The following is a 12824-nucleotide window of genomic DNA, read 5'->3' on the forward strand; positions in this document are numbered from 1 at the left end:
GCTTCTCTTCAGCCCCAGGTCACCTGGCAGGGGTTCAGCCAGAAGATCCCTTACTGTTCCTTTGATGTTTGCAAAGCACAGCACCCTTGCTGAGGTGCGTGGCTCACATCTGGAAAGATGGAAGCTGAATCCCCAGCCCTCCACCAGTGTCTCTCTTACTTTGATGCAGACCTTGTTAGGAAGGAGATCCTTCATCCAGTCCCGGTTTGGGGATGTGCTTACATTTTCAATTCAGGAAGCCTTGCCTTGAGCTACTGATATTTTTTTTTCCCAGAGAAGAAATGAGTTCTGCTGGTCCCTCTGTACTCTTGCTTCTGTCCCCAGTTGCAGGGACTCTGCTTAGAGCTGACATTCCAGGACTCTGTCGGCAGCAGGTCCCAACCTCCTTTTCTGACCCCTCTTCCTTGTCTGAGTGGGATGGCTCTGTGTTTCACAGACATAAAAAAACAAAACAAAACCTCTCTATACTTGGCATTGTCCTGTGAGGACACTCTTCTGGGAACTGTAAAGAAGCAAATGCTCTGAGCGAGAACCAGAGGACTCTGTTGAGGTCAGAGGTGGAGGAAGACACTTGAGTAGCTACTGCTGATGTGTGAATGAAGGCCAAGTGCTTCAGGTCCTTCATGATCTGACTCCACCCTCCCGCCAGTGAGGGTTTTAGTTTACGAACTGGTGTGCGTGCAGGTGAGCCGGGAGATGAGGAGAGTCAGTAATGGCTGTATTTTAAGATCTTCGTATAAGGTGATGCTATTTTCCTGGCTTGTCCCTGATACTGAAGTTGATTACAAAGAAAATAGAGATGACCCTTGCATTAAAAACTGCCTGGGCCCCTTTTGGGCCTTCAGACACCTATTAGAGTTGACATACCTCCACTTACGGCTGTGGTATCTCTACATTGTTATAACCAACAGGCTACCCCGAGTTACGCAGGGCAACTGTATTATTAAAAAAAATTAAGCTTGCCAACAGCACAGAAACTAGAATCAGAATTGACCCATCGTGACTCACGGTGGACTTTTTCTTCAGGCCACTGGGATTACTGAGGGATACAATATATATATGTATATATGTATATATATGTATATACATAAATATGTATATGTATATATATATATATATGTCGTCATTTATATATATACATATATATCGTCATTTTGGTTTTTTGAGACAGTGTTTCTCTATGAGGTCCTGGCTGTCCTGAAGTTCATTAAGTACACCACACCTTGCCTTGAACTCACAGATCTGACAATATAATTTTAAAGCCGTAACGTTCCCATAAACCACTAAAATGTCCCAAAAAGTTTCCTGTTGAGTGAACTGAGCCCGAAAATCTGTAGCAGTGAACAATCAATTCACTAGGCTCTCAGAAAAGATCATCCTAGTCAGGGTTTCTGTTGCTGTCATGAAACACCATAACCAAAGCAACTTGGGGAGGAGAGGGTTTATTTTTCAGCTTACATTCTATCATCACAGCCCATCACTGAAGGAAGTCAAGGCAGGAACCTGGAGGCAGGAGCTACTGCAGAGGCCATGGAAGATGCTTACTGGCTTGCTCACCACCACTTGCTCAACCTGCTTTATTATAGAACCCAGGGCCATCAGCCCAGGGATGGCACATCCACAATGGGCTGAGCCCTCCCCATCAGTCACTAATTAAGAAAATGTTGGCTCTCGTGAAGAAATTTTCTTAATTTAGGTTCCCTCTCTTCACATAACTCTAGCTGGTGACAAGTTGACGTGAAACTAGACAGCACACTTGTCTAAAGCTGAAGAGGAACCTGCAAGACACCCAGAGGTGGCCATTATGACAAACACAGAACTCTGAGGGCAGATTTGTGGTGAGAAAACTTTGAAGGTTGATGGGTGGAACCTTGGGGTAGATGAATTGCAGGATTTCTTCCTACCCCAAGTCCCAGGCATGATGGGTATGACAACTCTAAGCAGTTGACCCTTTTCACAATGGCAGCAGTTCACCTGTAGTGTAAGGGAGAGTGAGGTATCTACAAATATTAATGAAGATAATTTATTACTTGTGCCAAATCAAAAGTAAAGGACAAACCACACATCCTTCAAGAAAGGGATGAACTACCTGGTGTGTGTGTGTGTGTGTGTGTGTGTGTGTGTGTGTGTGTATATTTGGTGCATGTTCATGTGGAGGCTAAAGGTCAAGCTCAGAAGTCATTCTTTAGAGGCCATCAGGTTCTTCCCCCTCTCCCCTAAGTACCATCAGTTAGGCTAGGCTGTCTGTCCAATGAGCCCCAGGGACCTGCCCATCTCCACCGCCTCAACACTAGGTTTGCAAAAGCAGCCTATCATCACACTCAGTGCTGGGATTCTGACTTGGGTTCTCGTGCTTGCATAGAGAGCACTTTACCAACTAAGCTGCTGCCCCAGATCTATCTCTCTAATGAAGCATTTTCCAGGCCAATCCAGAGTCTAATACCCGGGCAGCACGAGAGTAACTAGAAGAAAGAATGCCTACCACCATGGAAGCCAGCACGTAGGCCTGTTTCCTTCACTTTCAGTGATACAGCTCTGCTTTAGAGCATCTGTGTTTGCATTAGAGGGAAGCACCTGACCCATCTCTGCCTGCTTTACAGGGGAGCATCTGACCCATCTCTGCCTGCTTTACAGGGGAGCATCTGAGCCTCTCCATGGCTGTACTTGCTTGTTGATTGAAGTCATCTGTCAGCCCTCAGTTTCTCTCTCCTACACACCTTCTGCTCTCCCACTAGCAGTTTTTTTCTCAAGTTCTTCTACTGCAACAAGCCCCACCAGCTAACAGAGGACCTGCCATGTGTCAAGCATACACAAGGCAAGTTGCAATCAAAAGGCAGGCAGAGAGAGCCTGAACACTCAGTTTTCCGGGTGGGGCCCATACGACCAGTGTTGATTCAGTCCTGGTCTCAGCAATTGCAACAGCAACACACCTCTAAGTACCAAGCGGTCACCCTGCAAAACATATGAGCTGTATTTCTTTTCCTTAAAATGTTCTTGGACTACAAATGCCTAACATGGATCTTTAGATCTGAAGATTTGTTCCTCAGCTGTAATAGAAAAACAGGAAAGCTAAGGTAACCATTATAACTTTAAAAAGAAAACAACTTTAGGCGCGTGCAAAACTGAGCTCCGATTAGCCAGTGTCTTCATGAGTTCTGTCTAGTGGGAATAAAGGAAGTATCCATCCTACATATGGCTTCTCTTGTGGAAGTTGGAACTGGTCAGCTTTCCCATTCTTTCCTCCTCTTAAGCTGTCATTTCTTGTTGTTGGTCCGACATCCGTGGTGGGGTTCAAACCCAGTGTTTACATAGGCTGTGCAAACACTGGACCTCTGAGCCGTATGCCCAGGCTTTGGGTCACTGTCTTTTAATGTGTATGGTGTACACTTACTCTGAGCTAAGAAGAACTCTGCCTAGGATCGAAAAATTCATTCTTGCTAGTAAGGAATGAGAGGGGAGAAATGTTTTCCACGTCCTCAGATAGGCACAGAGCCAACCACTCATAGTTTGCCTGTGGATGGTTGGGTCTGCTGTGCAGCCCCAGGCTTGCTCCTCATACACCCAACAGTTTTTTGCCTTGCCTCCCAGGGTCAATCTTGTCAGCTCTGCCCATTCTTCCAAGGTCAGCTCCATTGCCCTTCCCTAAAGAAAACAGTGTCTTTGGTGATACAACTCCAGTCTAGATTCTTCAGCATCAGCCTCAAAGACCTCTGCCAGTGAGAAGGGAGAGCTGATTTAAGCCCCAGGGGATGCTTCACCTCACATCCTCCTTGTGGTTTCTCTCAGGGACTGAGGGCAGAGAAGAATGCTCTGCCATTACTTAACACGCTGGTCTAAGCACTGCACAACCAAGGAAAAGCTAAAGCTTCCAAATGGTGCTCTCCAGAGGCACAGAGATAAAATGGACTCCAGAGTCACCATTGTGCATTTTCTTCTATGGAGAAGTATCAGATCCCCTCTTGAGATCTGTTATGTATGCACCGACACTGGGTGGCTGACCTGCATGCACATAGGCCCACACAGGTACACATCCATAGACTCAGACATACACACAGATGAATACATTTCTAAAAGTTTGCTTTTATCTATCTCTATGTATATTTATATCTGACAACATTCTCATTTCTTTATATCTCTACCCAGAGAAAAGATGGCTCCTTTCTTATATTTCTGTCTCTTTTAACTAGCTACATAAGAAGTTTGAGGTCAGCCTAAACTACATGAGACCCCACCACAAAACAACAACAACAACAACAACAACAACAACAAAGCTTTAATTTCAAGCTTTGCAATCTGGGTGTTGAGTTTAGAGATCCTGGACACCTGTGTCTCACAACCCACTCTGCCTGTTCCACTTCTGACACCCAGGTAGCACCTGGCCCCTCCCTGCCTGTCAGAGGGACATTGTCTTTGGAAGTAGTAATAGCACCAAGCAGGTGTGGCCAGGTCTCTCCAGCCCCACACCATTAGAACATGGGTTCTCCCTGGCAAGATCACTGTGCCCTGATCTCTGTCTCCAACAGCTGTGTGGGAAGGAATTCAACAGGATGCACAACCTGATGGGCCACCTGCACCTGCACTCGGATAGCAAGCCCTTCAAGTGTCTCTACTGTCCCAGTAAGTTCACGCTGAAGGGGAACCTGACCCGCCACATGAAGGTCAAGCATGGAGTGATGGAACGAGGCCTTCATTCTCAAGGTACCGCCTCTACTGTGGTTGGAAGCCCTGTCCACCATGCCCAGGGAATGGCACATGGAAGAGCAGTGTGCTTTCATGGGGGGGGGGGCACTTCTTGGGGGTGGGGTTATTCTTGTCCAGAACAGGGGGTTTATTTTAACGACCACAGCAGAGCAGCAGAGCAGGCAAGAGTAAAAGAGTCACAGAGCAACTCTGGAACACAATAATGATGGCAGTGGTACTGTCCTTGTCTCCTTTGTCTCAGGCAGTGCATGGTATGCTTTGTTTCTTTAAATCCTCAGTCACTCCCAGCTAGAGAAGATCTATCATTCCCATTTTGCAGGTTGGAAATCTGAGACTTCCAAAGTTGCTCAATTAAAAAAAAAAAAGAAGAAGAAGAAAGAGAGAAAAGGCAGATTCAGGATTTGAACCCAGGCCTTTTCAACTCAGTCTTTATTATATCCTTATTATATTTTGACTTTATTATATATAGTCATTATTATATTATTACATATACTTGTCACACAGCTAGATAACGTAGTGGTTTTCTTCCATTTTCAAAACCAAATGCTGGCCCTGCATCCCATGCACCAACAGAGATATGTTTGCAGTGAGCGATGTTGCCCTTTCTGTTCACACAAGAGCAGCTTTCCTATGGCCCCAGCTCTCACGTGAGCAGGGGTTTGTGTCTCTTGACTGAACTAATGAAACCCTCTTGCTTATTTAATCTCCTTAGCTCCAGGCCCTTGTCAGTGAAGACTTTATGTCGCAGGTCCCCTGAGTGCAGCAGGCTACCTAGTCACCTCATCAGCTAGCCCTACAAAAACAAACAATAAAACAAAACAAATATACAAACAAACAAACAAACAAAGAGACAATGAATGCATCCCCCCACAAGCCGATGCAGACACAAAGCAGGAGAATGGGAGAGAGCACCTGGACCCTCTAGGTCTGAGTGACGAAAGAGAAGACAGTCACATGAAGCATTTACAAAATGACATCAACAGCTTTTTGACCACAAAGATGGTGACAGTTCAGGATAAGACTTAGCAGCCTCCTCAGTCACCTCTTCCAAGTCAGTAAGAGAGCCTGTCCTCATTTTGCGTCTGAGGAGACCTTGCAGGTGTCACATAAACTATCTGTGGCAAGCAGAGGTTTGCAGGCAGAGCTGGGACTCTAACCGGTCGGTTTTCTCAGTCAAGCCTACAGTCACTCATCATCCCAGTCAAAACCATGGCTGACTTGTTTGTAATAATTTGTTGTTTGTATTCCACAACCCCTCTGGTGACCCCTGGCGCACAGTCAACTATGGTCATACAAAGGAGTTTATGCAAACCTTTAAAAAAAATACTGGTTAAAAAGAGAATGTTTCTCTTTTCCTTGAGATACCCTTTCTCTTTAGTCATTTATTGACTCTGGTTCGCCATGCCCTCTCCAAAGCAAGGCATGGGTTTTTCTAAAGGTAGAGTTTGCTTTGTCACTTGGGTGAGGAATAGACATAACAAGAGGAAGTCATCCATTAGAAACCAATGTGGTCACTGTGAATTACCCCACACTGGAGCTCATATCCTAACAGGCACACTGTGGCTCTGTCATTTTGTGGGACTGGGAGAGCATCACTGTGTATCAGAGGATTGCTTTGAAAAAAAAAAACATATTTTCAACAATTTGGGTGGCTTCATCTATAATATTTTTTCTCAAAAAAAAAAAATCATTAGAAAGATGAAAAGATTCCTTTTGGTCCCTGACAAGATTAAAGCCATGGACAGCAGGCGTTATTGTCCCTCAGAGCCCCGACCCTTCCTTTCTTCCCTCCCACTGCAGCCTGCCACCTGCTGTATCCTGGACACCTCCCTTCCTGTTTCTCAAACCCTCAGTGTCCCTGCTGTGTCTGACAATCTGGTTTGGGTCGCCACAGGCAGTGGCCTTGAACTGGAGATGAAATGAGCAGCAGTCTGTGCCCAGTGCTAATCCCTAATCCTTCTAGGTACCCAGACTGAAAGGGACCCACCCCCAGATCACCCTGCCCATCGTATGGGTGCATAGGGCCACAGGCTATGGAGTGGCCTAGGTTTGTTTGTCTTTGTTCGAAGATGAACTATCTTTGCTGTGGCTTTATTCGAGGTCTTGAGACCTCAATATTTATTGAGGACTAAACGTTCCCTGTGAAAAGAAAATGAGAAGTATCTGAGAAGTGAAGAGAAAGTTCAGTTAGCCACTTCAGAGTTCATCAGTTTTGAGATCTGAGCCTACATCCTTCCAGACAGTTTTGATAAGGAAAAGGGGGGAAGAAAGTGACATAGAGAAGTTGGGAGGAGGGGGGAGAGGAAGGGAGGGAGAAAGGTTTTTAACTTTAGAACATACAGAGAATAAGTGTATGCATTCTCATGTATGTAGGCATTTTTATCACCCAGATAAAGTTCATTGTGTAGTTCCATTTATGTGTTTAAAACACAATTTAGGTGATACTATTTTCATTTTTAATGTAATAAAAAAAAAAACTTCACAATACTCTGTGTTCCTGCCCCTCCCCTTAATTTTTCTTATTTTAAATTCTCAGTAGAAACATGCTAAGTTGGTCCACACATTGCCAGGTTTGCCTTAAAGAGTTCTATGGATTACAAGTTTCCCATGCCCAAGTCCTTAATGGGAGCTATTACCCCCCCCCCCCCCCCCCCAGTTTTTAAAATGAACAAGAGAATACCTAAAGGGCCTCGGGCATAACTTTTCTCAGATACATAAATTCTGCTCTGGTCCTTCAGGTCTGGGTAGGGGACGACTCGTCCTGGCGCAGTCCACTGGTGTGCTGAGGAATCTGGAGCAGGAGGAGCCATTTGACCTCTCCCAGAAGCGCAGTGCGAAGGGGCCAATGTTCCAGTCCGAAGTGGACAGCACGCAGGGCTGCCTCTGCCAGGATGAGGAGGAGGCCGGTGAAGAGGACAACTGCTACGAAGTGGAGCCCTATAGCCCCAGCCTGGCCCCGGAGAGCCAGCAGCTCTGCGCGCCTGAGGATCTGTCCACCAAGCAGGAGCAGGCTCTACAGAGCCCTGGAGAAGGATGCCGGGATCAGGATGCTCCGGAAGAGCAGCAGGAGGACAGTAGCGAGGACCACGAGGCCAGAGACTTAGACTGCGAGGAGAGAGACATAGACTGCGCCATCAGAGACGAGCGCCTGGGCAGCGGGCTGTTGCAAAGCGACGGGCAGGGCCCCTCGTTTTCCGATTACTTATACTTCAAGCACAGAGATGAGGGTTTAAAAGAATTACTGGAGAGGAAAATGGAAAAACAAGCAGTTCTTTTGGGTATCTAGGTGAACGGCTTTAAAATTACATTTGGAAAAGGAGATCTAGGCGGTTCAACTATAGCTTTCCGTGCAAACTATCATTTGCGGCAGGTGGGAGAATGACGCCAATCTTTTAAAATGCCTCAGACTAAATGCGTGGATAAGACTCGCTTCTCGGGTCGTTCCTTGGTCACTTGGCAATTCCATACATGTGCAGGGGTCCTTTGGTGTTATTATACACATCACCCACATGATGAACCGTGCATTCTTCTAGATACCTAACTGCAAGCTGAACTTCGAGGTGCTTTTTAGACATTTGTTTTCTCCTAACACGCAGTGATGCAAACGTCTTTCTAGTTGCAAGACTGTGGTGCTCATGTTGCCTTAATTAGTGACTATTTAGTTGCATTTATGAAGGTTACAGTATCATAGATGAAAATATTAGTAGTTGTACATATAAAAATATAGCTTTTGTTAAATAATAGAAACACAGGAAATGACACAAGAGATGAACTGTTGGGAAGGCTCAAGTAGTTCGTTCCTGCAAACGTGAGGTTGGGTTTCAGAAGAAGTTGAATCATTTTGACTAAGACAGAACCAGATATTGCTCAGACACCTGGTTGGGTCCTCTCTTCTGCTTCAGCTCTCCTGGTCATTGGGACATTTGGGTCACCCCGTAGACATCTGGATGATGCTTGGGGAGTCCCAGCTCTTCAGATCAAACCTCTCCGAAAGAAGAACTTCCTCACCTTGCTCTGAGGCCTCCTGCCCCATGAAGCAACTGGAAGGAGAATTGCCTTTCAGAGTGAGCAGTGGAGCTTGGGCTATGAAATGGGGTCCAGGACTGCTCCCTAAAACAAACTCTGACTTATTTGGGTAGAGGGATGGTCGCCAGTTCATCACCATAAGCAAGATCTGAGCTATCCTCTGAGAGCTGGCTACATGTGAGAATCATCCAGTAGATCCTTCAGAAAACACTGATGTAGCTAGGCACGGTAGCTCACAACTGTAATCCCAGCACTTGGGAGGCTGAGGCAGGAGGACGGCCTCATGTTTGAAACCTGGATTATAAGGTCAAACCTTCTCTTAAAGGAAAAAAAATGGAAGTAAGCAAAACCCTGTAAGGTTCTGGGTTAATCCACCTGGAGTGGGGCCCACCACTGGGAGTTTCCAAAGCACCTCCAGGTGCCTCTTGAAAAAGAAGAGCACTGGTCTCACCTAGTCTTCACCCAGTTCTGTCCCCGGGGCCTTCCCACTGTTCAGACATAGTTTTGATCCTGTCTTTAGATACAGTGAGGTAAAAGGCAGAAGACCTGCAACCACAATGCTGACTTGGGTCTTTGTTCTTCTTTTGTCATCCTCCTAAGGATACACCACACACACACACCTCACATACACACATACCATACATCACACAACACATACCATACATCACACCACACACAGACACACACACCACACACACACACACACACACACTGCACACATAAACCATACACATACACCCCCACACACACTGCACACATACACACACATACCATGGACACACACACACACCATACCATACAGACATACACACCACACAGACATACACACATACACCATACACACACCACACACACACACATACCACACATAGTCACACGCATCACACAAACACACCACACACATCTACACATTGTAAATATGTGTGTGTGTGTGCACACGCACGCACACGTGCACACGTGTGTATACTAGAAGACAACACCTGTGATGTTTGTAGCTACTTGGTGTGTTGAAAGATTCATGGCTGGCCTATGATGACTCTTACTCTTGCCCAGATGTGTGAACTGCTGTTGCAATGTACTGTGAGGATTATAATGGCTATGCTGGGCCTATTGGGCTGGCCTTCTTAGACCCTGCCACCATGGAAAGCAGCGCTGCATGGGGCTCTCATGTCACTGACTCATGGTAGGTTCTAGACTGTGTTTCTGTAAAGCCTTTGGTTTACTGTCTTTTTGGTTGAGAGTGTCAACAATCTTGGTAAAGCAAGGTTCTAGGGACCGCCTTGCTTCCTCTCCTCCCCAAAACTTCCAGCATCTTTGTCTAAGAGATCCAGTCTACCTCTTACTACTGGATGCAGCTTTCCTTGCCAACCAAGCTGCTTCCCCATGAGGCTCACCCAGCCCCCACCATTCACCTATGTGCCTGGACAATCTCTCAGCCATTTCTCCTACCAACATCCCAAAATTCATTTCTTTGTCATGACTACCCCTGTGAAGGACAAAAGGCTTGTATGTTTCCTACTTCCAGCTGTGCATATCTCTAGGTCCTAACATCTGCAAAGATGATGGATGGTGGGGAGATTACCCTGGGTTTCTGTGGCCACAAGAGCAACTCAGGACAAAGAACTGTTGAAAGTCTTCAGATGGGCAAGATCCCTTCTATTCACTGCAAATGGAGCTCTAGGGTGTCTTAGATACAAGTGTCCAGGAAGCCTCATCCATGAATGGAGAATTGGAGCACATGGGCTGTGCCTGACCACAGTTACACACAGTTCCAGGTGCCTCTGGGTGTCACACTGAAATAGAAGGAACCAGGAAAACCTAGAGGAGGAAATCTCGTGGAAATGTTTGAGAAACCAGTTGTGTCAGAAAGAGAATGGTCTAGAATGGTGGCTTGAGGATAAGTTTTGAAGAGTTGGATATCCCATCATAGGCCCCTCCAGAGCTGGGGAGAGAGAGAGAGAGAGAGAGAGAGAGAGAGAGAGAGAGAGAGAGATCCCAGGACAATTTCACTCAAAGCAGCAGACTTCATGGAGGGAGAAGAAAGACCCAAGGAAAGAACTGCAGTGTGGTCTGGAGTATGCCCCTGAGCCTGGCTCTGGCTTTTACTTCCCAGTATGAAAGACTTAGTAGGCTATAACCTGAAGGAGAGCCCAACACTCACCTGAAAGTAATGCCAGCCCCAGGTTTCATGTGTAGAGAAGGCAGCAACTTTCATTTACACCTGTTTTCCCAACACAGCCTTTAGTATTGTTCCTTGGCTTCTCAAAAGCATCCCAAGGAGTGAGATCCGGGTCCTGGACACTGGAAAAGGTGTGGCCAACCTTGATCTGACTAACCAGATACAAATCTGAAGTAGGTCTCATGGAACCCACCTCGGCAAACCAAAGAATAAAGTCATCCAAGCTCACCAGTATTCCAAAGCCACACCCTTCATCCTATTATAGAATTCTGAAAAGAGGTCAGACCCAAATGCTTCCCAGCCTTTGGACCATCATCACTTTGACTCCCAGCCTTTGGACCATCATCACTTTGACTCCCAGCCTTTGGACCATCATCACTTGACTCCCAGCCTTTGAACCATCATCACTTTGACTCCCAGCCTTTGGACCATCATCACTTGACTCCCAGCCTTTGAACCATCATCACTTTGACTCCCAGCCTTTGGACCATCATCACTTGACTCCCAGCCTTTGAACCATCATCACTTTGACTCCCAGCCTTTGGACCATCATTACTTTGACTCCCAGCCTTTGGACCAACATCACTTTGAACTGGCTAACCATCCAGCCTAGTGGCATATTTGACTCCTGCCCTTTTTACTCAGGCTTGTGATGGTCCCCCTTAGTTTATTTGTATCCCTCTTTCATTCTTTTATGTTTTTTAGACTCGAATCTCCCTTTGGCCATGACACTGGAGCCAATCTTTCTCAAGTCAAAAGGAGCTAATGGGTATATCTGGATGTAAGCAGTTGCAGAAGAAAGCTCAATCACTGTGCATTCTGTATTTATTGAGCCCCCAAAGACATTCAATAAAATATTAACATTGTGTTTTGAGTTATGATCTTTCTTTGCTTTGCTGAAACAAAATGTAACCAAGCTAACATTTAAAATCCTTCACATATTTGGACAACGTTACACCAAATGTTGCTTTTTATACAGAATTTGGGCTTACCAGTAAAAAACTAAAGTTCCCAGCATCTAGCAGCTCCAGTCATTAATGTTACTTCCTGTTTCCAGGCAATTTACCGGGAAATGGCATATAACCCGTGTTTTGTTAATTTAAGTAAATAAAAAAAAAAGTTGAAAGAATGGTGTTACTTATTTGCCAGTACTTAAAAATTGGAAAGGAAGCTACCAAAATACATAGTTACTAAGGTTTCCCTTGCTTCAAAGGGCAAAACCTGTTGCAGATTTGTTCTCCAGGAAGCAGATGCTAAGACGACTTGGTAGGTAAGACATTTATTTAGGATTAACACAAGTGAAAAGAAGAGATTAGAAATGTAGCAAGGACAGAAAAGCTTCCAGTGTAGTTCTAAGCCACAGTTAGTCCTGGTAGGCGGAGCTGGGGCAAAGACCTTCCAGCCAGCAGGGCTGGACCAGATTGGGGAGGAATGTCTAGGTTTCCCCTACCACCATCCAACTATTCTCAGCCCACACTCAGGACCAGAAGTGGGCTGCCCTGAGAAGATCACACCCCAGCATTTGGGACTGACCCTATAGGGTACACATCTGGGGCTGGCTGCTACCTGCTCTCTCCAAGCAGCTACATGTTTTTCCTTGGAGGAAAACCAGGGTTGGTGGCATCTTCTCTGCATCTCTCAGTGATGCTGCCTCTGGCATCACTCTAAATCACTTTCTAGAGATCCATGAACCTCCACTGGAAGGTTCTGGTAGGTTTTTCATGGAGAGGGAATCTTAAAAGAGGAAGGTGAAAGAAATTCCAGCTCCTTTACCTGCAATGTGTCAGGGTCCAAAGTGTGGGGCTACGCCCGTTTTGACTCCTTGTCTCTGGACACACACTGTCTTCCTACTGAGTATGTAACACCCTTAAAAGCCTTTGATCCACAAATAAACTGAAGAATGGTACCCAACCCTCTC

The 12824-nt window shown here is 45.8% G+C and overlaps 1 protein-coding gene across 1 annotated transcript in view; it reads left to right on the forward strand.

Moving 5' to 3' along the window:
* Znf366 (zinc finger protein 366) overlaps positions 1-11772 on the forward strand; it is a 64568-nt gene extending 52796 nt beyond the window's left edge. Inside the window, exons 5-6 of the mRNA XM_076927270.1 lie at positions 4524-4698; positions 7440-11772. Of these exons, the coding sequence (XP_076783385.1) occupies positions 4524-4698; positions 7440-7987 (723 nt within the window). The 3' untranslated portion in view covers positions 7988-11772. The remainder of the gene's footprint in view (positions 1-4523; positions 4699-7439) is intronic.
* Positions 11773-12824: the final 1052 nt, after the last annotated feature.

This window comes from Arvicanthis niloticus, chromosome 29 (assembly GCF_011762505.2).
Source record: "Arvicanthis niloticus isolate mArvNil1 chromosome 29, mArvNil1.pat.X, whole genome shotgun sequence".
Lineage (NCBI taxonomy): Eukaryota > Metazoa > Chordata > Mammalia > Rodentia > Muridae > Arvicanthis > Arvicanthis niloticus.